Source organism: Pongo abelii, chromosome 1 (genome assembly GCF_028885655.2).
Source record: "Pongo abelii isolate AG06213 chromosome 1, NHGRI_mPonAbe1-v2.0_pri, whole genome shotgun sequence".
Lineage (NCBI taxonomy): Eukaryota > Metazoa > Chordata > Mammalia > Primates > Hominidae > Pongo > Pongo abelii.
Window position 1 is genome coordinate 191,896,699 of NC_071985.2, and position 24,802 is coordinate 191,921,500.

The 24,802-nt window shown below is 48.5% G+C and overlaps 1 protein-coding gene across 5 annotated transcripts in view; it reads left to right on the forward strand.

Moving 5' to 3' along the window:
• Window positions 1–24,802, forward strand: part of HIVEP3 (HIVEP zinc finger 3) — a 533,725-nt gene that overhangs the window by 457,536 nt on the left and 51,387 nt on the right. For all 5 annotated transcript variants that reach the window (XM_063713066.1, XM_054537213.2, XM_024256939.3 and 2 more), the window contains one exon: window positions 2,417–2,562. In XM_063713066.1, the coding sequence (XP_063569136.1) occupies window positions 2,417–2,562 (146 nt within the window). The remainder of the gene's footprint in view (window positions 1–2,416; window positions 2,563–24,802) is intronic.

The window sequence follows — 24,802 nt, forward strand, 5'->3', positions numbered from 1 at the left end:
CTAGATTTTACTCCAATGCCCTTTTGAATTACCTAAGCTGCTTCTAGTTTTTAATGACTGAAAACATTACAGGCCATTTAAGAGAAAGGAAGTGTTAATTTGGATTCGGCAATTATTTATTTATAATGCTCCTAAAACCTGCGAACTTTTTCTTGGAATATTCCTTTTGGTTCGCTGGCATGTTTCCTGCCAGAATTGCACCAATCTGGTACATTAGTATAACCACATGGTCTATGGCTTAAGGCCTTTATACAACTACGCCTCTCTCTGGTCTGCTTGCATACTTCCAGCAAGAGGAACTCACCATCTCACGATGCAGTCCAATCCATCTTTGGACAGGGCTCTAAGAAGGTTCTTTATTGTACTGAGCTGACATTTGTCAGCTTGTGGCTTCCATTCTCTGTTAGTAGTTCTGAAAAGGTTCTTAGGTCTATCTTAGCATTTTGAAGCTCTTCCAAACCATCTTCATGCAGGTCTAGGACACCCCGTGATGTTTTTGTTTGGTCATAGATATTTTCTTCCATGTATAAACCCTGGAGAAACCCCAGCTTCTTAAGAGTCCACTTTGTAGCCACATTCTTTCCTTTCTTCTCCTTGGGAATTATTTTGACAACAACACAGCACTGTCACAAAGTGATTAAGAACAAGGACTCAGGTGCCAAGTTGCCCAGGTTTGAATCCCACTACCTTTCCTACTAGCTATGTGACCTTGGGCCAATAACTTAACCTCTCTGAGCCTTGGTTTCATCCTCTGTAAAATAGGGATAATAATAACACTTAGCTCATAGGACTGTGGAGATAATTAAATGAGTTAAGACATGCAATACACTGTGCTTAGAACAGTGTATGCCACACTGGCACTCAGTAAGTATTTTTAGCTATACTTATTCATATTGTTGTCATCAAAAGCTAAAATGGATCCCTGGTCCCTGCTCAATTCCAACACTGTGTTTCCTGGGAAAGTGGTACACTGCCATCCAAACCAGCCTCCTCCAGTGTGGCCCAGATATCACAGCAGGCTGTGAGGGAGAAGTAGTCTGTTTGCCTGTGGGAGGCACCTTGGTCATTCCATGGACAGTCTAGATCTCAGGTCGGGGTGCAGGGGAAATGGTAGACTCTGGAAACCCAAGGGTATTGCAGGAAACTAGCTGCCTTCTGCCAAAGCAGCAGTCCAGATTCTTGCTTGGTTTCCACTCTCCTCCTCCAAATCTGAAGAGATTATTTGGTGGTCACTGAGTCACAGAAGTTGCCCTGGAATTGATCTTCAAGATGGTCTAAATCCCCTCAGACTCTGAGGCCCAGAGAGGTGAAGTCATCCACCAAACAGCAGCTCAGTGTGCCATGGCCTATCTGGTGCTGGAACTCAGATTCCCCGATTCCCAGCCGGGCACCTTTCTACCTAGCCCCATGCTGTCCTTGTGGGGGCAGGTGTGGTGGCTGGCAAAGGGGACTGCCGTTCTTAGATTGCCCCAGCATCAGGAAATGTGGTTGCTTCATTCACTGGATGGAAACAGCATGGTTTTTCATGACCTTAATGACAGTGGCATGAAGTAGGAGGAAATTCTCGCTCCCAACCCCCGCCCTAAGCACAGCATTTCTGCTCCCTAGGCAAGAGTGCACCCACCCCTGACAACACTGCAGCGTTTACAAGACATGTTCTTGGGATAGTGGAAGATGTCCAGGAAGCACAAGGCCAATGCCAGCCCTCCCCTTAAGCCAGCTCTCATCACTGAGGCGTGGCTCTGTAAAGAGCGTGGGTCCTGCAGGACTAACAGCCCAGAGCCTGCACAGCCTCTCTGTGCCTGTCTCTATGGTGGAATTGGGGACGTCCTGCTGGTCGGGGTCTTCAGCTCAGCTCCTGGCCTTTGGTACTAGCTCAAGAGAGCCAAGATCCTGGAACCAAGAGACCTGTGCTCTGCTCCCAGCTCTGCCCTTAACTCTCTGGGTGACCTTAGCTTTCTGATCTATAAACAAGAACTGGACCAGTTTATCTCCAAAGGCAGAGTGGAGCCTTTGTTCATGTGTTCAACATTATTTAAGCATATTCTCTGAGACAGGCCCTGTGTGGGGTTCTGGGGTGCCCAAGGAGACCAAGATGAGGACCTGTCCCCAGGAGTTCCCAGACTAGTGTAAAAGACAGAACAAACACAGGTCTTATAGGAGGTTAACCTGAAAGAGACAGGGTTCCAGCTGTAACACCAGCTAATGGCATGGCCTTAGATAAGGGATTTCTCTCTGGGGATCAGTTTCCTTAATTCTGTAAAGTGGAGCTAATAGCACCTCTTCATGGGGGAGTGTGAAGATTGCATATGTGTACTTGTGCAGTACCGTGTAAGGCATGATTATTAGCGTTGTATTCATGGCTGAGGACGCACTTTTAACCAGCAATGATTTTGTCATTCCTGCGGTGGGCCAGGTTCACCTCCCTTCGCTGGTTTCCCCGGAAGGCCAGAAAGAGCTAGCTAGAGTGGAGGAGGAAGAAGAGAGGAGAGGGGAGCCGGAGGAGGATGCTCCTGCCTCCCACAGAGGGGAGCCGGCGAGGATCAAAATCTTCGAAGGAGGGTAAGACTCATGTTTGGTTTTCATAGTCTGCTTCCCGTGGAATAAGAGCTGGCGCCCATCGGTGTTCACGGGCAGCAGTGGCTCAGTTGGCAAGGGCTCTGCCCACAGGTGCCCTGTGGTCCCAGCGATGCCTTTCAGCAGACATCACCTTCCTGGGACTCTCAGGCCCCTCTGTTTAAGAATGCCGTGGGGCTTCTTGGTGGGGATGGGTGATGCTGGGTATTTGTTGAGGATCTGGAGGGGTCTGGGTCTTTCTCCAGCCCCTTATTTTCTCAGATCCTGGCCAGGTTTCTAGTTCCTGCATTGGAGTTGCCATCTCAGTATCCCAGCAAATGTCCAGACTTCTGTCTCTCTTGACACGTATTCTCCAAAAGTCATCTCTATACTGCCCAATGGCCATCTTGGCATGTCTGGTTTCCCACGGGGCACTTGGGCTCAGCCAACTAGGCTGTTTGCAGGGCTGATTGCACACTGTATGCACCAGGTGTTTCCACTGGTCCCCATCCTGACTGGCTGGGGCCCAGGGCTCAATGGTTGGTGAATATTTTGAATCTCATTCGTAGTTATTCACCTTTGATGCTTGACTTTGGGAAACCAATGGTCTAAACGTTTCAGGGCTCACAGCTTCGGGAACTGTCTGGGCTCTGGAAGGGTGCCTTGTTTCAGACGTGCTTTGTGGAAGTTTTGTGCCAGCTGTGTTTTGTGTGGCCACATGTTTGCTTCCTGGGGTTTGGGTGTCCGTGAGCAGGTCCCATGGCGTTCTGTCTCAGGGTCCTGTGTCTGTGTCCCTGGTGTGATCAGGGTGGCCTGGTCCTGCACAGCCCTGAAGGACAACAATGTAGAGGAAAATGTGCTTCCTGTGCAGGACAGTCCCCATGAGCCGGGCCAACACGGCTGTCACTGGGGGCCTCTGATCCTCTAGCACCTGAAAGCGCCTAACTCACAGGGTCAGCGTGGGAGGCACGGGAGTCCTCCGTAAGGTTGGGGGATAACAGAGACTGCCACCCTCCCCAGGGCCACCAGTTGACATCTTCTGGTGGCACTGACCAGCAGGGGCTCTCAGGAGAGAGGGTGCTTGGAAATGTGGGCAGCAGGGTAGTCAATGATGGGAAGGGGGCCAGGGGTAGCAAATGCCTCTGAAACCTACTGCCTAAAATACCAGTAGCAGCTGCGTTGAAAAAACACTGAGCCAAAGGTCTTCGAAAATGCCAACCCTCTTTCCGTGTGGGGAGGGACGCGGGTCCTCCTGCTGTTTGGTTAGAGCGCCCTCGTGTGTCTCTGTGTTCTCATGCCACTGGATCCCTTAGAGGCCACCCACAGGCAGGATTGATGAAGCGCCTGCTCACAGCGACTGGCCCTCTTCCTTCTTCCTTCAGAAGTTCTCTGTGGGCTCTGAGGGCTGCTGAGTGTTTCGTGGTGTCCCAGGAGCTTGCCCCAGCAGCAGTCTGTGTGTGCCTGAGGAGGTTCGCATCTTCCCTGAGAGGCAGATGCTCTGAGACCTCGGGAAGCCTGAGCCTCCAGAAAGGCAGCTCGCAGGAGCCACTCCCCACCCGGCTCCCTGCTGGATGTCTCTACCTACACGGTCTGCATTGGCTGAAGGAGGGAGAAGATCACCCACGAGTCCCCTTCTCCTCTTCCTCCAGCTGGCATGGGTCCTACTCCCTCTCCACCTCCTTCCAGGTCTTCACTTAGTCCCACCTGCTCTGCTTCAGAATCCTCCTCTTGGTTGAGTTCTGTCATCTCTGCCTCACTTACCTCTGTTCTGCCTGAGACTAGCCCCCCAGCTCTCCCACCCCCAGTTTCTTTATCTGTAAAAGGGGGAGAATAACATTTGTAAAAGGGGGAAAATAACACGTGGGATTTTCAGAGGACCTTGTGAGACCCCATATGAAGGCTATAGTTCATCTGCTCAAAAAATGGACATTGGTGCATTTTACTACTAGTATATCCATTTCATCAATCTCCGTCCAGGACAGTCCCACCTGTTCTGTCAGCTATGGAAGGTATCCTCTCCCTTTCAACTTGTCATATGCAATTTGAGCACGTATGGAACTGATTATAGTGTCAGATCCTTTCCTCCCCCAGCCTGGCTGTCTCAAGCTGGGACAGTGCCTCCCACTCTCACTTCTGGTGATTCTTCTACATTCATGGTTCTCTTGGGGCTGGCATCACCCCCCAGAGTTTTGGAAATGGTGAAGCGGGGGGAGGGCATTTTGGTTGCCACATAACCTAGGACACTTCCGGCATTTCAGGGACGGGGCCGGAGATGCTGACCTTCCATTCCACCAACCTTACAACCTCTCGTTCCCCCAAATTGCCAAGGGTGCCCCCACTCAGAATCACTGGGCACACTCCTCTGCAGTCCCACGGTTTTGCCTTAGACTCAGTTCTTCCTTTTATTTTTTTCTTTCTTTTTTAATACAACAAACATATGTATTTCATTCCTGTACACATTTGAGAAGGGTCTGCCATGGAGCGCTGTTCCTTAGATCTAGGCCAGTAGAGGCTGAGAGAGGAAGAAGAAAACAATGGTTCCACCCCAGAAGCTTCTGCTCACATTTAAATGGCCAAAGCAAGTCACATGGCCTCACCTAGCTCCATGGGAGTAGAGAGGTGCATTCCTACCGTGTGCTTGGGAGAACCTGAAATATTTGGTAGATATAGTGCTCATGACTATTCAGATTGGTTTAACATACATCTGTAACTTGTTATGTTTACTCAACAGTGTTTTTGACATGTATCCATGTTGACACATGTAGACCTAGTTCATCATGAATCAGTAAGCCAGACACAAAAGAGTAGATGCTATATGAGTCCAACATCCGTGAGTCTTTTAATCTCTAATTAAACTTGCCTTAATTTCTTTCTTGACCTCCATTTCAGCAACTGATCAATTTATTAATTCATCAGGGAGGAGGATCTATTTAATCAGTGCCTTTTGGGTGCTCTGTGCCAGAAAATGCAGTGGCCCATGGGGGTTAACTGTCATCCTGCCCTCAAGGTGCTTGGGAACTACACCAAGGTGGCAACACAAGACCCACTGCTAAGGTGGGGATGGCCAGGGCTGAGAAGCTCACAGCAAGGGAAGGATGCCTGGGGGATGGAATAGTCAGAGAGGGCTTCCCAGAGTGGGTGGGGCCAGGCCCGGAAGGGCGGGCGAGACCCAGACAAGTGGAGAGGAAGAGTATGCTGCCCAACAGTCTACCTGCTACAGGTGTGATGGCAGCTCCCATACCTGATCAGTGAGACTCACTTCCTCTTGCCTTGAGCATTCTCCCTTGCTGGTGTCACCCATCTCCTTAGCTCCAAGCCTCATCTCTGTGCCGACATTGCTACATCTGGGTCTCCAGCCAGGACCTCATCTCTGAACTGCAGACACTGGTTTTGTTGCCTCCTGAGCATTTTTGCCTGGGAAATTCACAACACCTCACACTTAGCATGTGCAAACCAAGCCTTCCACTTCCCACCAACAGCATCTCCTTCCACATCCAGATCTCAGGTGACACACCCAGCCCTTCACACTCAGAGCCTTAACATTGTCTTGGATGCCTTCTCCCCCTTTCCAGTTAGTCCCCCAGTCCTGGTGTCTGCATGAAGTAGTCAGTGACTCAGTGTGGTCTCTTTATTCCCTCTGCCACTGCTCTGGTCACCCTATCTCTAGAACTCCAATGTTGGTGCCACTGAGCATCACTAAACATGATTCTGCCTGTGTCATGCTTTTCTCTAGAGCCGTCTGTGGCTGCCTCACCTACAGGATCCAGTTTAAACTCAGCCTGTGAGTGCTGGCCTCAGAATCTGACCTGCTCCTGTCACCCTTCACCTTTTGCTGCCTGCTGGGCCCTGCCATTGCCAAATCCTACCCAGCCTTCAGAAGCCAGTACCCAGCCCTGCTCCTCTAACGAGCCTCCCAAATCCCTCCACACTCTGTAGTTCTTTGTGTTACTTCTGTCATAACCCTGGTTCTAAGATCCATTTCTGTCTCCTCCCAAGTCCCTTTTTGACTTGGGTCCTTGGGTAATGCTTTGCACACGCAATGCATCAGTCTCTGTTTATTGCGCTAGTTTCTTGTCCCATGTTCCCCTCTGCATTCCCCATCACTTCCACACCTGAACAAAGCCCGCATTTTCCAGGCAGCCCCTGGGAGTGCCCATCAGGGATGTGATGGCTCTCTCACCCAGCACCCGTGCATTTGCCTTGGTTGTTTAGAATGACTTTTTGTTAAGCAGTGTTGTTTTCACACACACAAAGTTATATTGTTCCTTGAGAGTAATGACTGTATTGTCTTAACTCAAGTTCACTTGTTGCAAGGAAAGTTGGGAAATCAGGCCAATGGGCTTACACTGAAGAGGAAGAGACTGGAATTGATAGGAACCACCTGGCTGACCAAGCCCAGTTGAGTGGTGTGTTGTTGGGGCTTAGGTCCAAAGGGAATGATAAGTTCAGATGGTGAGATCCCAGGAGTCCATGCCAGACCCTGCCTGCTGCAGGACTCAGCTGCTGCACCTCCTACGGGAGGGCATTGCCTCCCATCCCACCTCACATACCCCAGTACCTCACTCCAGCCATTGCCACTCTCCTGGGCCATTCAAATTAGCATACCCAGACTTAAGGTTTCCACCTCAAAAACACTTTGGCTGAAGGGCCATATTGCCAGATTTCTCTGTTTCCTTTAAAGAAAAACTCCAGAAGAAGTTGACCGTGTTGCTCACCTCCGTATCTTTCCTCCTGGCTTCTCTCAGACCTATTCAAGGTGGGCCTTTGGGCTCCTCACACCTCAGAAGCTGCTCTTATCCAAGTCAATGATGACCCTCACCTTGCAGAAGTCAGTAGTCAGTTCTCACTTCTGTTCTTTCCTGAGCCATCGGGAGCATTAGACACAGTCAATCCTTCGCTCGTCCATGCAGAACTTTGTCCTCTTGGTTTCCTGGACACTGCCTATATTAGTCTGTTTTCACACTGCTATAAAGAACTGCCCAAGACTGGGTAATTTATAAAGAAAAGAGGTTTAATTGACTCATTCACATGGCTGGAGAGACCTCAGGAAACTTACAATTATGGTGGAAAGTAAAGGGGAAGCGAGGCACCTTCTTCACAAGGTGGCAGGAAGGAAAAATGCATGCAGGAGGAACTACCAAATGCTTATGAAACCATCAGGTCTCATGAGAACTCACGCACTGTCACCAGAATGGCATAGGGGAAACTGTCCCCATGATTCAATTCCTCCACCTGCTCTCTCCCTTGACACATGGGGATTACAGGGATTACAATTCAAATGAGATTTTGGGTGGAGACACAGACAAACCATATCACCTTCTTTCTTGATCCTCCTCTTGCTTGACTGGTTACACTTTCTCACCATCTTCAGTGAGTCCCATCATCGCCTGATCTCTGAACATTAGGGCCCCATGTGGCCCAGCCCCAGGCTCCATGCTCTTCCTCTAAACTCAGTCCCAACGTGATCTATACACCATCTACAGTCGATGACACTCAGACCCCTATCTCCAGGGACTTCTCCCCTGAACTCCGGGTCATGCATCCAACTTCGTATCTGGGAAGCAGTCCACCTGCACATCAGTGAACCCACCCTTTGTCCACAGCACAGCACGTACTGAAGAACTGTGACTCAGGCCTCTTTGACATTCCTTAAAGAAATTATTTTAAAAGTTTATTTAATTCATTATTGTTCCAGTTGAAGGGGTTACATTTTTAACGAATGTACTTTTCTGTCTCATCTATTTCTATAGCTGAATTAATTTTTATCCAAGTCTTAAGAGTTCATGCAGTGTATGCAGCACATGTTTTTGTGACAGCGCATTTGTACATTTTGAAGTGTGTGCATGTGTGTGCCTGTGCATGTGCACACATGCCTGTGTGTTTCACGAAATAGTAGCTTGGAGAGAATAGTGTTAGTTTTAAAAAATCTAAAGATTATTTTCTTTTCTAATAGTTTTTTACAAATCCATTTCTTCTTGGACTTTGAAACCCAGAAGTGTAGCATAATTTTCAGCCTAATCATCTGCTGTGCCTAGTCCCATTTCGCTGTGAACTCCAGATTTAGAATTATGTCTTTGGGAATATGTGTTACCTCTGTGTACTTATTGGGGAACAAATTGATTAAACTATGAATTAAATAAATGATAATAAGTTGGAGCCTTTTGGATAGGTGTGTAAAAAATAAAGTCAGTAAACCACTCTAAGAACCTAAACAGTAGCAAAACCACATACCACAGGAGGGTTGGTGGCATGGAGGTTGGGAAATGTATGACATAGGCAGACAAACTGTGCCTATTACCCACACTTGCTGCATACCTCTTTAAAGTCTTTTAAGTGGTCAAAGATGGGTATATTAGTCAGTTCTTGCATTGCTATAAAGAAATATTTAAGACTGGGTAATTTATAAAGAAAAGAGGTTTAATTGGCTCATGGTTCTGCAGGCTATACAGGAAGCATGCTCCTGGCATCTGCTTGGCTTCTGGGGAGGCCTCAGGAAACTTTCAATCATGGCAGGAGGTGAAGGGGAAGCAGGTGCGTCTTACATGGCTGGAGCAGGAGCAAGAGCGGGAGGGAGGTGCCACACAATTTTTAAACAACCAGATCTCAGAACTCACTATAGTGACGACAGCATGGAGAGGGGATGGTGTTAAGCCATAAGACACTGCCCCCATGATCCAGTCACCTCCCATCAGGCCCCATCTCCATTACTGGGGATTACAATTTGACATGAAATTTGGGCAGGGACACAGATCCAAACCATATCAGTGGGGAAAGGCATCTTCTGAAGGAGAGCGGCAAAGTCACTCATTCAGTTAAGCAAGATGGACATTCTGCATAGGCAGTTTCATTTTTCTAGGTGCTTGGACCGAAAGCCACTCTGTCTCACATCATTAGCAAATCCTGGCAGCTTGGCCCTGAAACCGTATCTAGAATCTGCCCATTTTTCCCCACCTCTGGGTCAAGCCACTGGTAGCTCACACCTGGGTGATCACAATGTCCTACAGTCTCCTGCTCCCACCTTCCCCACTGTGGTCCGTTCTCAGCCCAACAAGAGTGATCCTGTTAAGGTCCACACACCCTGCTGCTCCTACGCCGTGTCCCCCAAAGCCCTCACGGGCCTGCATGTGCCGGCTCCAGCTCCTCCCTGACCTCTGCCTGTGGCTCTCGCCCTGCTCCCTGGGCTTTGGCCAAGCTCTGCTCTTTGTAAGACAAGCTTCTGCCCCAGGGCCTTTGCACTTGCTGTGCTCTCTGCCTGGAGCCCTTTTTCCGGAGACTCCCTTGGACCCCTCACTTCCCTCCATCACCCTTCAGTGAAGCCTTCCCACACTACCCATGATGAATTTGCACACTCCATGGCACTTCTTATCCTCTTCCTTTCCTGCTTTATTTTTCTCCAGGTATTTACTAGTGTGCTTCTGTTTCCTCCACCAGACTGTAAGCTCTGTGAGAGGGCAGGAACTATGTTTTGTTCATTGCTGTGTCCAGTGCTGAGAATAGTGCCTGGCACATGGGCAGTGCTGGGGAATATCTACTAAATGAAGGAATCTTCCTCCAATGTGCTCAGGATTGACTGAGACCTTGGGTGAGAGGGCAGGTCCCTGAACTCTGCAGCTCTTAGAATCTGGGAACAGAATTGAGACTCTGGGTCTCAGGAAGGATCAAGGACACAATCAAGGCCAAACCAGGCCAGTGAGAACCCATCCATCAGCCTGAAGGCAGGCTTGGTCTGGGGAAGGTGAAGTCAGATGGCCTTTGTTATGGGGCAGGCTCTGGGGTTGGGAGCCAAGGACTCTTCCTTGCAGACCATTCTGCTCTGCAGGTGTTCAAGGTAAAAATGAAATACATAATGCCAGAAAGGGCTGGCTCATGGGCCACTAGGTCTCAGGCCAGGGCCTTCTCTGAGCAGAGCCCTTTGTGTTCTAGAAGCCGAGAGAATGGGTCCTAGGTTCTCAGCTCTGGATGAGGGGCTGCTCTTCTTCCGGGGTGGATGGGTCTAGGCTATCAGGGCCCTGCCTTATTCCTGAGGCCCAGCACCTTGTTCTCTCTTTAATTCTCAGGCTTCTCCCCAGAAATGTAGATGTGCAGCTCTGAGCATGGCCCAGTGGGCTGGGGAGTGAAGTGTCCAACCCCCATCACATGAGCCCACGCTGGGCTTTTTCCTCTTTTTCTTTATACCTCCAAATCCCGTTGCCCCCTCTCTCCTGGGGAATATAACCCAGACTTTGGGAAGGAGTAGTGGTTGTCAGGGCAGCAGGAAGAGCAGGATCCTGAGAGCCCAGGTGAGACATCAATGGTTTAGACCAGGAACTTGGCAGTGAAGATGGAAAGAGGAGCTATAGGACTTCTGATGACTGTGGAGGCTGAGAGAGAAGCCTCCACTTGAGACTGACTACCGTATTTCTTGTAGTAACCACTGAGTAGATGGTGGTGCCCTTTATGGGGTGAGAAGGGATGCAGGAGGGAAGTGAAAAATAGGTCTGGGGACAGGGAGATCAAAACTTGTTGGACATGTGACTTTTGAGATGCCAGGCCAAGTGGAGATGTTCAGGGAGACATTTGGCAATTGGATAGATGAGCCTGGCCCTCAGAGGAGAGGCCTGAGGTCGAATACACTCTTCAGAGTTGTCAGTGTATAGATGCAATTTAGTGCTATGGGCCAAGATGGGCCATCTTGGGGGAGATGGAGAAGAAAGAAAAGAAAAAGGCATCCAGGACTGGTCCCAGGATACCAGCATTTCTAGGGCAGGCAGACACACTGCTGCAGAAGAGATTGAGGAGGAATCGCCAGAGAAGCAGGAAGAGACCCAGCCAAGTGTGAAGCCTGGAAGCCAAGAGAAGAGAATGTTCAAGGAGGAAGGAGGCTCAGCCCGGTGAGGACAGGCAAGTGGCACATGCCCATTCAACAGGGCCCTGTGCAGGTGACTGGTGACTAATGGGAGCTGTTTCCATAGCGATGGAACCCTGATGGTATGGGCCAAAATGAGGAGTGGAGGTGCCTGTGTAACCATTGTCCTAAGAGGCTGGCTGTGGAGGAAATCAGCACAAATCAGGGAGGCAGTGCCTGGAGGGAGTGTGAGCTGGAGCAGGCAGGTGTTTGAACTGAGAAGTCCTCGTGTGTTTGCTGCAAGGAATGCCTTCTAGCAAGGAGCAGGTGATGATGCCAAGGAGAGAAGGGGCAGGGGGCAGGAGAAAATCCCGGGGGACCTGGGCATTGATGAGAAGAAGACACTTCCCTGGTCATGATAGGAGGAAGAGAGGATGCTGGTTTGGGGGTGGGCAGTGGGGAGGATTCTCTCAGCCCCATTCCAGGCCTCTTTTCACTATTCCAGGCCACCTATGGGCTTGAGGTCTTCACCCACCATGCATTTGTGAATGACTATTTTCAAACCAGAGTAGAAAATTTCTGTACCCAGGAAATCACTTAGACTCTTGGAAAAGTTATTCCTCCATAAAGATGATCCTCCAATAAAAATCTCCAGTGTTAGTCTAGCTAGGGTGACTGTGCTGGCCATCTGGATTTCCTCTGAGGACTCAAAGGACTTCCCAGGGAACACTCACTCCAGTCATCAGAGACAACTGATGATGTGCTGTGAAACCCAAGTCATGGATGGTTAAAAAAAAAAAAAAAAATGTGAAAAGTGAAGTGGAAAGAAAAAAGACATATTGATCGTTGGGCAGACTGAGTGTCTGAGTATGCTGGACCCAGAGCCTTCCAGAGCTCTGAGCCCTGTCAGGGAAGATCTCTTTGCCTCGTATTAAAATTTAAAAGGAGACTTTTTTTCAAGCGGGTACAGCCTTAGGTTCCTGGTTAGGGGGGTCTCGGGCAGCCCCTGGTAGTCCCCCGAGAGCTACAACGAGGATGTAGCATCCTCTGGGCCTGGACACTGTCTGCCTGGATCCCGGCCTCTGTTTCTGTCCTGGGGAATCAGGCTGGGCTCCCAGGAGGAAGCTGGCTTCTCTGTCTCTCTCCTGTGGGAAAAGCAGCCTCTTAGAGAACAGAGGCATATGTGCTCGCTTGCTCTCTCTCTCTCTCTCTCTGTCTCTCTGTGTGTGTGTGTGTGTGTGTGTGTGTGTGTGTGTGTGTGTGTATGTGTCTTTCAGTTTTTATCAAAGTTACACATGTCTGGAGTTTAAAGAGTCAAATATTTCCATAGATTTTGTTGTGGGAAACAGCAGTACTCTTTCTCTTTGCCCCACATTTTCTCCCTGCCCAACCCCCAGCCACCCGCCGGTCACCACTCCCAGAAGCAGTACCTTTCATCTCTTTTAGCGGATTGTCTTGGTTTGCCATATCTCTACATAATGTGCTCGGGTTGCCCATGACTTGGCTTCTCAGCTTCAGCATTATCTGCAGGCTCCGAAGCCTTTCCCATTCGCATTCCACTTCCCACCACCTCCCTATCCTCTCATTAGTGTTGTATCATAAATAATTCACAGCCAAGCCATAAAGTGAACCATGATTACTTTCCTTTCCTGTTTTCACTGTGTATAATCATTGTATGTATGTGTGCTTAATTGCACTTCGTTTTCTATACATTTGTTACCAATTCAACCTCAGATTCATGCCTCACCCAAATTTCCCCTCAAGACATTGGAGATGTTCAGCAGTGCCTGACGCCTGAGGCAGGGGCTCCGCTGAGTTGTCTGGTGGCTCCTGACTGCCCCAGGGCTCCCCTCTCCATGGTGGTGCACTCTCATCCAGCAAGCTCCCTCCATCCACTCCCGGAGGTCCTCTCTGCCTCCTGTGTTGGGTCTCCTCTTTCCAGAACCTTGGGTCTTCCTTTTCCTTGGTTTTCATCCTCATCTCACAGAGACCATCCTTCAGTGTGGTCTTCTTCAGAGAAGATGCATGAGAGGGAAATACTTTGATCCTTCACGTATCTGAAAATCCTGGAAATGTCTTTATTCTATTTTGCAGTTGATTGAAATCTATCGTAGAATTCTGGGGTGGAAATCATTTTCCGTCAGTATTGTGAACACATTGCTCCATTGCCGTCTAGCTTCCTGGGTTGCTCTTATAAGAGCTCCAAATCCATTCTGAGTCCTGTTGCATTCTTTAGGGTCCTGTGTTAGGATCTTCTCTACAACCCTAGAACATGACATCTCACAGTGATGGGTCTTGCTGTAGGTCAGTTTTCTCACTCAGTGGCTCCTTCGGTCTGGTGACCCTGGGACTTCTGCTTTAAGAAAATGTCTTGAGCTCCTTGATGATTTCCTCTCCTCTGTTTTTTTCTTCTCTCTCTCTGGAACTGCTGTTATCCAGGCCTTGGCCCTCCTATCTGTTTTCTCTGATTTTCATACCCTCTGTCACATTTTCCATTGCTTTGTCTTTTTGCTGGATTCTCTGAGTATGTCCCTCCATTTTGTCTCCATCCATTCTATTGAGTTTTTGATTGTTGTTGTTGTTTTTTGAGATGGAGTCTTGCTCTGTTGCCAAGCTGGAGTGCAGTAGCACGATCTCGGCTCACTGCAGCCTCCACCTCCTAGATTCAAGCAATTCTCCTGCCTCAGCCTCCCGAGTGGCTGGGACTACAGGCGCCCGCCACCATGCCCTGCTAATTTTTTGTGTTTTGAGTAGAGACAGAGTTTCACCATGTTAGCCAGGCTGGTTTTGATCTCCTGACCTCATGATCTGCCCTCTTCAGCCTCCCAAGGTGAAAACATTTTTAGTTTTCAAGATTTTTTTTTCTTGAATGTTCCTTTTAATGGCATCTTGTTCTTGTTTGATAGACTCTACTATCTTATCTCTCTAAGGCTATTAACGTTAGTTGTTATTAATGTTACTTGGTTTTTTTGGCTTTGTTCTTGTTCTGTTTTTAGGTTTTTTTCCTACGTGGTTTCTGTTTCTCTCAAGTGCCCCTTTATTGTGTGTTTGTTTGGTCTCGTTTCTCAGACGTCTGATAGCCTTTGGTGTCTTCTCATGTTTAAGAGTGGAGGGGCTCAAAGATGAGTGGAAGTGACGAGTGAGGCTCTTTGATGGCAAGCTCCCCATAGCTGCCTGCCGGGGCTGTTTCATCGGGGAGTCTTCAACAGTGGTGCCTTTCTTCTTGAGCAGAATCAATCCCTATGAAGACTCAGTCTCCCTCTTGGAGGTTGAAGGGTCTGCTTCCCATGTTCTGGAAGCCGCAGGAAAAAGTCAGGGAGGAGGGGAAGAAGGAGGGGTCTCTGCAGCCAATCTGCATGCATTCACTTCCTTCCCACTATTTTTTTTTAATTTTTATCTATTTATTTTTTTTGAGATGGAGTCTCTCTATCGCCCAGGCTGGAGTGCAGTGGTATGATCTCAGCTCACTGCCACCTCCGCCTCCTAGGTTCAAGCAATTCTCCTGCCTCAGCCTCCTGAGTAGCTGGGACTACAGGTGACTGCCACCATGCCCAGCTAATTTTTGTATTTTTAGTAGAGATGGGATTTCACCATGTTGGCCAGGCTGGTCTCAAACTCCTGACTTCAAGTGATCCGCCAACTTCAGCCTCCCGAAGTGCTGGGATTACAAGCATAAGCCACTGCGCCCGACCCCCACTATTTCTTTATGGCACCCCTGCCATGCCTTCAGTGTGCCTGACATCCCCCCTCAAAAGGGCTCAGTTTCAACATGTGCAGAGAAGAAACCTCCAGGCTTTCTCTGGGGTGGGTGGTGGGGGGAGCCTCCTGAGCTGCTGGAGTTGAGGCGGGGATGGGAGTCTGACAGCTTCTAACAAGACTTTCCACCAATCGTCCTTACCTTGGTTCCCTCCACCCCAACCTGCAGAGGCTTTGAGGGATCCTGGGATGTAAATCAGATTGGTTCCCAGATTTCCCTGCTGCAGGCTTAGGATTCTGTCTCTTCCACTCATTCATCTCTTTCCAGCTTCCAAAAGTTTACTGTTAGTCTCCTATCCCATTCCCTTCTTCCTTGTGGGTTTATTATACCAAAAGAAAGAAAGAAAGAGAAAGAGAGGAAGGAAGGAAGGGAAGGAAAGGGAAAAGAAAAGGAAGAAAGTTTTTCCCACTATCTTTAATTAAAGACTGCCGGTAAGGTGGTATTCAAATATTTTTTAGCTATGCAGCCCATTCTTCCGAAGAACTCTTCAAGAAAGGTCACCCTCTCAGCCCCACCCCCAGACCCCAGGAGCCTATTGGCACCTCCCTGAACTTCTAGTACTTGGAGGCACAGGTGGGAACCTGACAGCGTTGTAGAAAGTCTTTGGGCTTTGAACTGATTCAGAGTCAAATTCTAGCCTCACTTTGAGTAATTACTGGCCAGTTCCTTTGCTCTTTGAACCTTAGTTTCTTCATCTAAATAGAGATAATGACACCCATTTCCAGGGTCCTTTTGAGAACTAATAGTAAGATAACATGGGCTTGTTTATCCCGGGTCCAGCATACAGAAAGTATACAAGTGTTCAGCAAAGCGAGTCTTCCTCCTTCGTAGTTCTTTCCTTCCTTCCGTCTTCTTTCTTCCTTGCCTCCACTAGCGTGATTCTGATTTTCTTCAGGCTAAGGTGGTCTTTCTGCCCAAGGAGTAGAGAGATGCTGTCTTTGTGTGTCTTTGGTGGCCATGTGTGGACAGCACATCATAGAAGAGAGAAAAGTCTGCACCAACTCTGTAAATGCATTGACCCACGCACAGTAACAATGAAAACTAAAATGCAAAGTGAATATGGGTCAGGCATGGTGGCTCACACCTGTAATCCCAGCACTTTGGGAGATCATGGCAGGTGGATCCCAGCACTTTGGGAGACCATGGCAGGTGGATCGCCAGGAGTTTGAGCCCAGCCTGGGCAACGTGGTAAAACCTTGTCTCTACAAAAAAAAAAAAAAAAAAAAAAAAAAAAAAAAAAAATTAGCTGGGCATGGTAGTGTGTGCCTGTAGTCCCAGCTACTCGGGAGGCTGAGGCAGGAGAATTGCTTGAGCCCAGGAGGTCAAGGTTGCAGTAAGCCATGATTGCATCACTGCACTCCAGCCTGGGTGACAGTGATACCCTGTCTCAAAAAAAAAAGTGACATATGGATTGTTGGACAGATGGAATGTCTGAGAATGGGGTTAAGTGTGGGTCCACCTGAATTTTCTTAGCTGAAAATCACAAGAACATTTTACCTTTTCTATCTTCGGGCATTGTTTGAAATGAGGTCTTCTACAGGGAGGGAGGTCACGTGGTGTGAGCTGTGGAGCTGGAGACTTTTTGTGACCTCACAGTTTTCTCATTTGCAATTGGAAGATGTAAGAATGAGGTTTGGGCTGTAGAGTCTGGGGGACTGGGGTTTGAGTCCCAGCTGCCATTACTAGCTCTGCGATTGTTCTTTGTGAGTTTCTCTTCCATGAAATGAATGATTGCCATGTGGTCTGGATGAACTATCTCTGGCTTGTCCAGATGTGAATGTGTAGGGTCTTTCCAGCTCTGGAAACAGCAGAGCTTGGCACTAAATCCTGGGAGATGCTGCTCAGAGAGAGTCTACCGAAAAGGCCTGGGCGAGGGAGCTATGCAGGCTCCTTCAAGCCTTGTCTCCATAAGGAGAAAGCTGGTCTTCCTTGAAGGTCAAAGGACCTCATCTGAGCTTGTCGCAGGATGCTTCTTATTGGGCAGGATCGTGGCCGTGTACCCTGGTTTGAGGTGAGGCATCTGCTGGGAATTCTTTCCTTCCAGAGCCCAGAGCTGGGTATCAGCTTACTGGAACACCTGCAGGTGAGGTGAGGAGCACAAAGGAGATGCCAAGTCTCCAGAGGGTGCTGTGACCTCAGAGGCCTGGATGAGAGAGAAAGCACCTCTCTACCCACAGCCTGGAGTCTCTTGGAGGAGGGGCCTCCACTGTGGTGTATGAAGAATGGAGACCCAACCCAGCAGCTTCAGCAGTTCCTTGCAGTCCACGGGATGAAGTCCTGGCCCCGGGAGGCAATGAGGTCCTCTGTGAGTCAGTGCCAGAGGTTTTCCAGCCTGGTCGCATCCCAAGGGTGCATGAAGCTCCAGCCACATCTGCCCTGCTTAGTGTGGCTGGGTGTCTTTCCCCGCTCTGCGGGTGGAGGTGCTTCTCGGGAGTGCTGGGAATATAAAATCAAATCAGACGCATGAAACAGTTGCCCAGGGCCTGGTACTATGCCCCCAACCCCGTTGCCAGTCAGAGCCAATGACCTGCATCCTTCAAGACCTGCCCTCTGAGCACGGCATGTGTCCCAGTTTAGCACTAGGTGACAACAGCACACCTGGGCTCAAATCCTGGCCCTGCCCCTGACACGAAAGTTGTTTAACTTCTCTGGCTCAGTCTTCTCATCTAGAAAATGAGAATAATCATAGTGCTGTGTCTCAAAGTTGTTGCAGATTAAGCGAAATGGCATTTGTGTGTAATGTACTTGGCATGTAGAAAGTTGACCTCTTTTTCTGAATTATCAATATTTACTTCTATGATTGCCTCTTCAGGCAAATAATAAATTCCAGATAGTGCCACCCACCCTGCCCCTATTACTTTTCAGCAGAGTATAAACTCTGAACCACCTGCATGAAAATCTAGAATCTCTGAGTGGCTTCCTGAGCATAAGTTATGTAACTGCTCTGTGCCTCAGTTTCCCAGTCTGTAAGATGGAGCTAACAGTACTGTGATTATATCTTAGAGGGTTCGTATGAGAATTAACCAAGATGTTACCTATGAAGTACTCACAGTGCGTGGCACATAATAAGTGTTTCATAAAACTCAGCTGTTATTATTAGAAAAGAATCCTCAGAAATCACTTAATCCTAATTCCTCATTTGCCAGTAAGGAAACTGTAGCCCAGGGAGGCATTAACATGGCATGTTAATGATGGAAGCCAGCCTCTTGACCCCCGCTTAGTATATGCCAACAGGAGGAAGGAAGTAGGAGGGAACATATGATAAGTGTGCACAAAAGCACGTGCCATCCTTCCGTGGCTGTCTTGATGGCAGGGAGATGGTGTGGTGGTGGGATCAGGTTGGAAACCTAATGTGCCTTCAGCTCCCTTGCAGAGGGATATTCAGCCCCAGAGGATTCCAAGCAGGCTGAGAGGGGCATCCCTCTGTGGAGACAGATCCTGAGCAAAGGAGGAAAGTGTCCTGCCAGGGAGGCCTGGGGTGGCCTCGGCTATAGGAAATACACACTGATGAATTCAGGGGAAATGGACATTGGGTTGCAACTTGCTCTCAGATGGTTCAGGAGAAAAATGTTCCTGTATGTTTGTGATGTTTCTAAATAAAAACCTTAAACGATAATACAGCACGGCTCAGAAGAAGGGGGACCAGGGAAGCCAGGAATTGAGGGAAGACTTTAAAAGAGACAGAGGGCATTGGGAGCCAGCCAGGCAGACTTCTGGACAAGTGGAGTCTGCTGAGGCCAGGAGAGGTGGTGAAAAGCCTCGGACCAAAGGAGGAAGTGGGGCCAAAGCTCCAAACGGGATTTTGGATCTGTGCTATGGATGGGGTCATCTGTTGACGTGAGTGGCTGGCAGGCCCAAGATGGACAGGCCCAGCTGTCAAGAGAGTCAAGGGAGGTGTGTGCTGGGGCCCAGCAGCCAGCAGAAGACAGAGCAGGCTTGGAGTGGGGCAGCATGGAGTAGGACAGGCTTGCTGGGCAGGCAGGCTCCCAAGAATGTGGTGACAGCTGACGGGGCTGGACACGAGAGCCAAAAAGAGCCTACGGCAGCCAGGGAGAAGCCAGGCTATGGGTTAGGCCTTGTGACCGGCTGGCAGGTGCAGTTGGCAGACTGGGCCAAATGTGGCCAGCCAGGGGGCTGGAGAAAGTTTTTAGAGACTAGAGCCAAGGGTAGGCCGGGCACCTCCCCTGCATCCCCAGGGTAAGTGACAAGGAATGGAGGCAGCTGACAAGGGCCTGGAGGCTGAGGGAAGCTCCTCTGCAATGTGAGCATTATTCAGCCTGAAGCCCAGGGTGGAGTCTTCAGGGGCCATGTTCCCCCAAGAGCAGGCCAGGAGGGGTACAGGCGGACACAAAAGGAAGAGGAGCTACCCCCTCACAAAGAGGAGGAGTCAGGCTCCTACAGACTTTCAGAATGTCAGCAGATCTAGCATCTGGGCTTCCCCAAATCCTCATCTCCCCAGGGCTCCCCTCAGAAGTTTCTGGGGCTGTGTAGTTGGCGAGCTCAGGACCAGGCTCTAAGCTCTGTGATTTTCCTGAGGGTTGTAGTTTACGCTAGTCTAACCATGAGACACCTGGATGGGAATCAAGTTCTAGGTGCAGAGCAGGAAGGTCCAGGAGTGAGGAGGTGGCTGGGCTCCAGCAGGCTCTGCAGATAGGACTGGCCATCCAGCATAGGGCGTGCTCCAATGTCCTCAATGCTGCCTGGGCCGGGGGGCATCATCCCTCTCCTGTGGACTCACGGGGAGGAGGTGGGGCACCTGAGAGGCCACTCCCTCTCCTTTCACTTAGGAGGAAATGGGGGCCCAGGAAAGAAATAGGTGCCTCAGTTGCCAGAGTACCCAGTTCAATCCCAGCTCTGCTGCTTACGGTTTGCTGGGCACATTCCTCCACCTCCGTGTAGCTCCATTTGTTCGTCTGTAAGCTGGGAAAAAACAGCACCTACCTCACTACTGTGAGGCCGCCGCGAGGCTTGCAGCGCTTGTTGCCTCAGTGCAGGTGAGGAGCCCTCGCTGGGTGGGGGTTCTTGCCGTGCCTCACCAAGCACTGGCTGTGCATCTCTCCCCAGTGGCAAAGCCAAACCTTGGGGTCACCGTTGAAACAAGATCTTACTCTTTGTCCTTTATTCTCTTTCTTCCCCAAAACCACTGGGTCAGCTGACCTGGGTGCTCGGCACACCCTCTGTAATAGATGGGAGAAGTCAAGCCCTCTGGGGCTGCCTCTCTGCACCCCACCCCTGGAGAGAGATGAGGCTCTGGGCCCCACAGGCTGGATTCCCTGCACACCACTCCTCAACCTCACCACCCCCCTCCCTGCCATCCCCCCAAAGGTGCCTCCAGGCTGGTTGCTTCCTTCCAGAGCCTGCGCCTTCATTCCCCAATGCCTTTGCACACTCTATCCCTCTGTGCAGGTGCCCCTACCCCATTTTCTACCTAGTAAACTCTTCAAAGCCTAGTGCAGTGTTTTCACCCTCTGGGAAACTGCCCTGATCTCCCGCCACACCCATACCCACACCTCCATCAGAGTCAACCTGCCTACCTCTGTGCCCCTCTGAGCTTGTGCATTCTGTCATCAAACACACTGCTGTTTTGTTCAGCCAGCAGTTTATCCAGCCACCTCCTCCCAGGCTGTCACTCCTTAAAGGCAGGGACCAGAGTGGATTGGTCTTGGTCCCTAACACCTAGCACGTGACACAGATGCCATAGATAGTTTACTTTTCATTCATCAAATATTAATTGGGTGCCAACTGTTGTAGGTGTTGGGGGTATAACAGTGAACGAGCAGATGAAAAGCAAGGGACCTTGAACCACCAAAACAATCTTGCAAGAGAACAATGTTGCAGCTCTCACACTTCCTGATTTCAAAACTTACTACAAAAATACAGTAATTGAAACAGTGTGGTACTGACACAAGACAGAAGTATAGTTCAGTGGAATACAACAGAGAGCCCAGAAATAAACCCTAGCAAATATGGTCAAATGATTTTCAGCAAGGTTGCCAAGGCTATTCAATGGGGAAAGAAAGTCTTTCCAAGGAATGATGCAATAGCAGAATATCCACATGCAAAAGGTGAAGTTGGACTCATACCTTACACCGTATACAGAAATGAACTCAAAATGGATCAAAGACCTAAAGGTGAGAGCTAAAACTATAATAAAACTCTTAGGAGAAAACATAGGGGAAGAACTTCATGAAATTGGATTTGGCAATGATTTCTTGGATACAACACCAAGCATAGGCAACAAAAGAAAAAATAGATAAGTTTGGACTTCATCAAAATTTAAAACTTTTGTTCATTAAAGGACACTATCATACAGAATGAAAAGGCAACCCCAGGAATGGGAGAAAATATTTGCAAATCATATATTTGATGAGGGCTTGATATCCAGAATTTGTAAAGAACTCCTACAACTCAATAACAAAAACCTCAATCCCAAAACCCAATTTTAAAAATAGCCAAAAGACATGAATAGACATTTCTCCAAACAAGATATACAAATGGCCAATCAGCACATGAAAAGACATTCAACCTCACTAATCATGAGGGAAATAAAAGTCCAAACTACAATGAGATACTACTTCACACCCTCTAGGGGGGCTATTATCAAAAACATGGAAAATAACAAGTGTTGAGAAGGATGTGGAGAAATTGGAACCTTTGTACGCTGCTGGTGGGAGCGTAAAATGGTGCAGCCGCTGTGAAAAATGGTATGGTAGTTCTTCAAAAAACACAAACATAGAATTACCATATGATCTAGCAATTCCACATCCAAGTATATACCACCAATACCGAAATCAGGAACTCAGATATTTGTACACCTGTGTTCAGGTGTACTATTCACAATAGTCAAAAGCTGGAAGCAACCCCAGTGTCCACTGATGGATAAACAGATAAACAAAATGCAATCTAGTCATGTAATGAAATACCACTCAACCTTAACAAGGAAGGACATTCTGATACCTGCCACAATGTGGATGAACCTTGAGGACACCATGCTGAGTGAATTAAGCCAGTCACAGAAAAAGGACAGATACTGTATGATTTCACTGATATGGGGTACATAGACTAGTCGTATCCATAGACAGAAAGGACAGCGGTGGATGCCTGGTCCTGGAGGAAGGAGGAGATGGGGAGTGAGTGTTTAACGGATACAAAGTTTCCGTTTGGAAAATGGAAATTTTTCTGGAGCTGGACAGTCATGGAGCTGAATGGTGGTAATGGTTGCACAACAATGTGAATATACTTAATGCCGCTGAACTGCACACTTAAAAATTGTTCAGGGCAGTTCCAAGATGGCCAAATAGGAACAGCTGTGGTCTGCAGCTCCCAGCATGATCGACGCAGAAGACGGGTGATTTCTGCATTTCCAGCTGAGGTACCTGGTTCATCTCATTGGGACTGGTTGGACAGTGGGTGCAGCCCATGGAGAGCGAGCTGAAGCAGGGCAGGACGTCACCTCACCCGGGAAGTGCAAGGGGTCAGAGGATTTCCCTTTCCTAGCCAAGGGAAGCCATGACAGACTGTACATGGAAAATCGGAACACTGCCGCCCAAATACCGTGCTTTTCCAATGGTCTTAGCAAACGGCACACCAGGACATTATATTCTGTGCCTGGCTCAGCAGGTCCCATGCCCACAGAGCCTTGCTCACTGCTAATGCAGCAGTCTGAGGTCAACCTGCAAGGCAGCAGCCTGGCAGGGGGAGGGGCATCCACCATTGCTGAGGCTTGAGTAGGTAAACAAAGCAGCTGGGGAAGCTCAAACTGGGTGGAGCCCACCACAGTTCAGCAAGGCTTGTTGCCTCTGTAGATTCCACCTCTGGGGGCAGGGCATAGCTGAACAAAAGGCAGCAGAAACTTCTGCAGACTTAAGTGTCCCTGTCTGACAGCTCTGAAGAGAGCAGTGGTTCTCCCAGCACGGTGTTTGAGCTCCGAGAACAGACAGACTGCCTCCTCAAGTGGGTTCCTGAGCCCTGTGAAGCCTAACTGGGAGACACCTTCCAGTAGGGCCCGACTGTCACCTCATACAGGCGGGTGTCCCTCTGGGATGAAGCTTCCAGAGGTAGGATCAGGCAGCAATATTTGCTGTTCTTCAGCCTCTGCTGGTAATACCCAGGCAGACAGGGTCTGGAGTGGACCTCCAGCAAACTCCAACAGATCTGCAGCTGAGGGACCTGACTGTTAGAAGGAAAACTAACAAACAGAAAGGAATAGCATCAACATCAACAAAAAGGACATCAACACCAAAACCCCATCTGTAGGTTACCATCATCAAAGACCAAAGGTAGATAAAACAACAAAGATGGGGAAAAACCAGAGTAGAAAAGCCGAAAATTCTAAAAATCAGAGCACCTCTTCTCCTCCAAAGGATCACAGCTCCTTGCCAGCAAAGAAAAAAAGCTGGATGGAGAATAACTTTGACAAGCTGACAGAAGTACGCTTCAGAAGGTCGGTAATAACAAACTTCTCCAAGTTAAAGAGAATGTTTGAACCCATCGCAAGGAAGCTAAAAACCTTGAAAAAAGATTAGACGAATGGCTAACTAGAATAAACAGTGTAGAGAAGACCTTAAATGACCTGATGGAGCTGAAAACCGTGGCACAAGAACTATGTGACGCATGCACAAGCTTTAATAGCTGATGGAAGAAAGGGTATCAGCGATTGAAGATCAAATTAATGAAATAAAGTGAGAAGAGAAGTTTAGAGAAAAAAGAGTAAAAAGAAATGAACAAAGCCTCCAAGAAATATGGGACTATGTGAAAAGACCAAATCTACATTTGATTAGTGTACTTGAAAGTGACAGGGAGAATGGAAACAAGTTGGAAAACACTCTTCAGGATATTATCCAGGAGAACTTCCCCAACCTAGCAAGGCAGGCCAACATTCAAATTCAGGAAATACAGAGAACACCACAAAGATACTCCTTGAAAAGAGCAACCCCAAGACACACAATTGTCAGATTCACCAAGGTTGAAATGATGGAAAAAATGTTAAGGACAGCCAGAGAGAAAGGTCAGGTTACCCACAAAGGGAAGCCCATCAGACTAACAGCAGGTCTCTCGGCAGAAACCCTACAAGCCAGAAGACAGTGGGGGCCAATATTCAACATTCTTAAAGAAAAGAATTTTCAACCCAGAATTTCATATCCAAACTAAACTTCATAAGTGAAGGAGAAATAAAATCCTTTACAGACAAGCAAATGCTGAGAGATTTTGTCACCACCAGGACTGCCTTACAAGAGCTCCTGGAGGAAGCACTAAACATGGAAAGGAACAACCGGCCCAGCCACTGCAAAAACATGCCAAATTGTAAAGACCATCGATGCTAGGAAGAAACTGCATCAACTAACAGGCAAAATAACCAGCTAATATCATAATGACAGGATCAAATTCACACATAACAATATTAACCTTAAATGCAAATGGGCTAAATGCCCCAATTAAAAGACACAGACTGGCAAATTGGATAAAGAGTCAAGACCCATCAGTGTGCTGTATTCAGGAGACCCATCTCACATGCAGAGACACACATAGGCTCAAAATAAAGGGATGGAGGAAGATCTACCAAGTAAATGGAAAGCAAAAAAAAAGCAGGGGTTGCAATCCTAGTCTCTGATAAAACAGACTTTAAACCAACAAAGATCAAAAGAGACAAAAAAGGCCATTACATA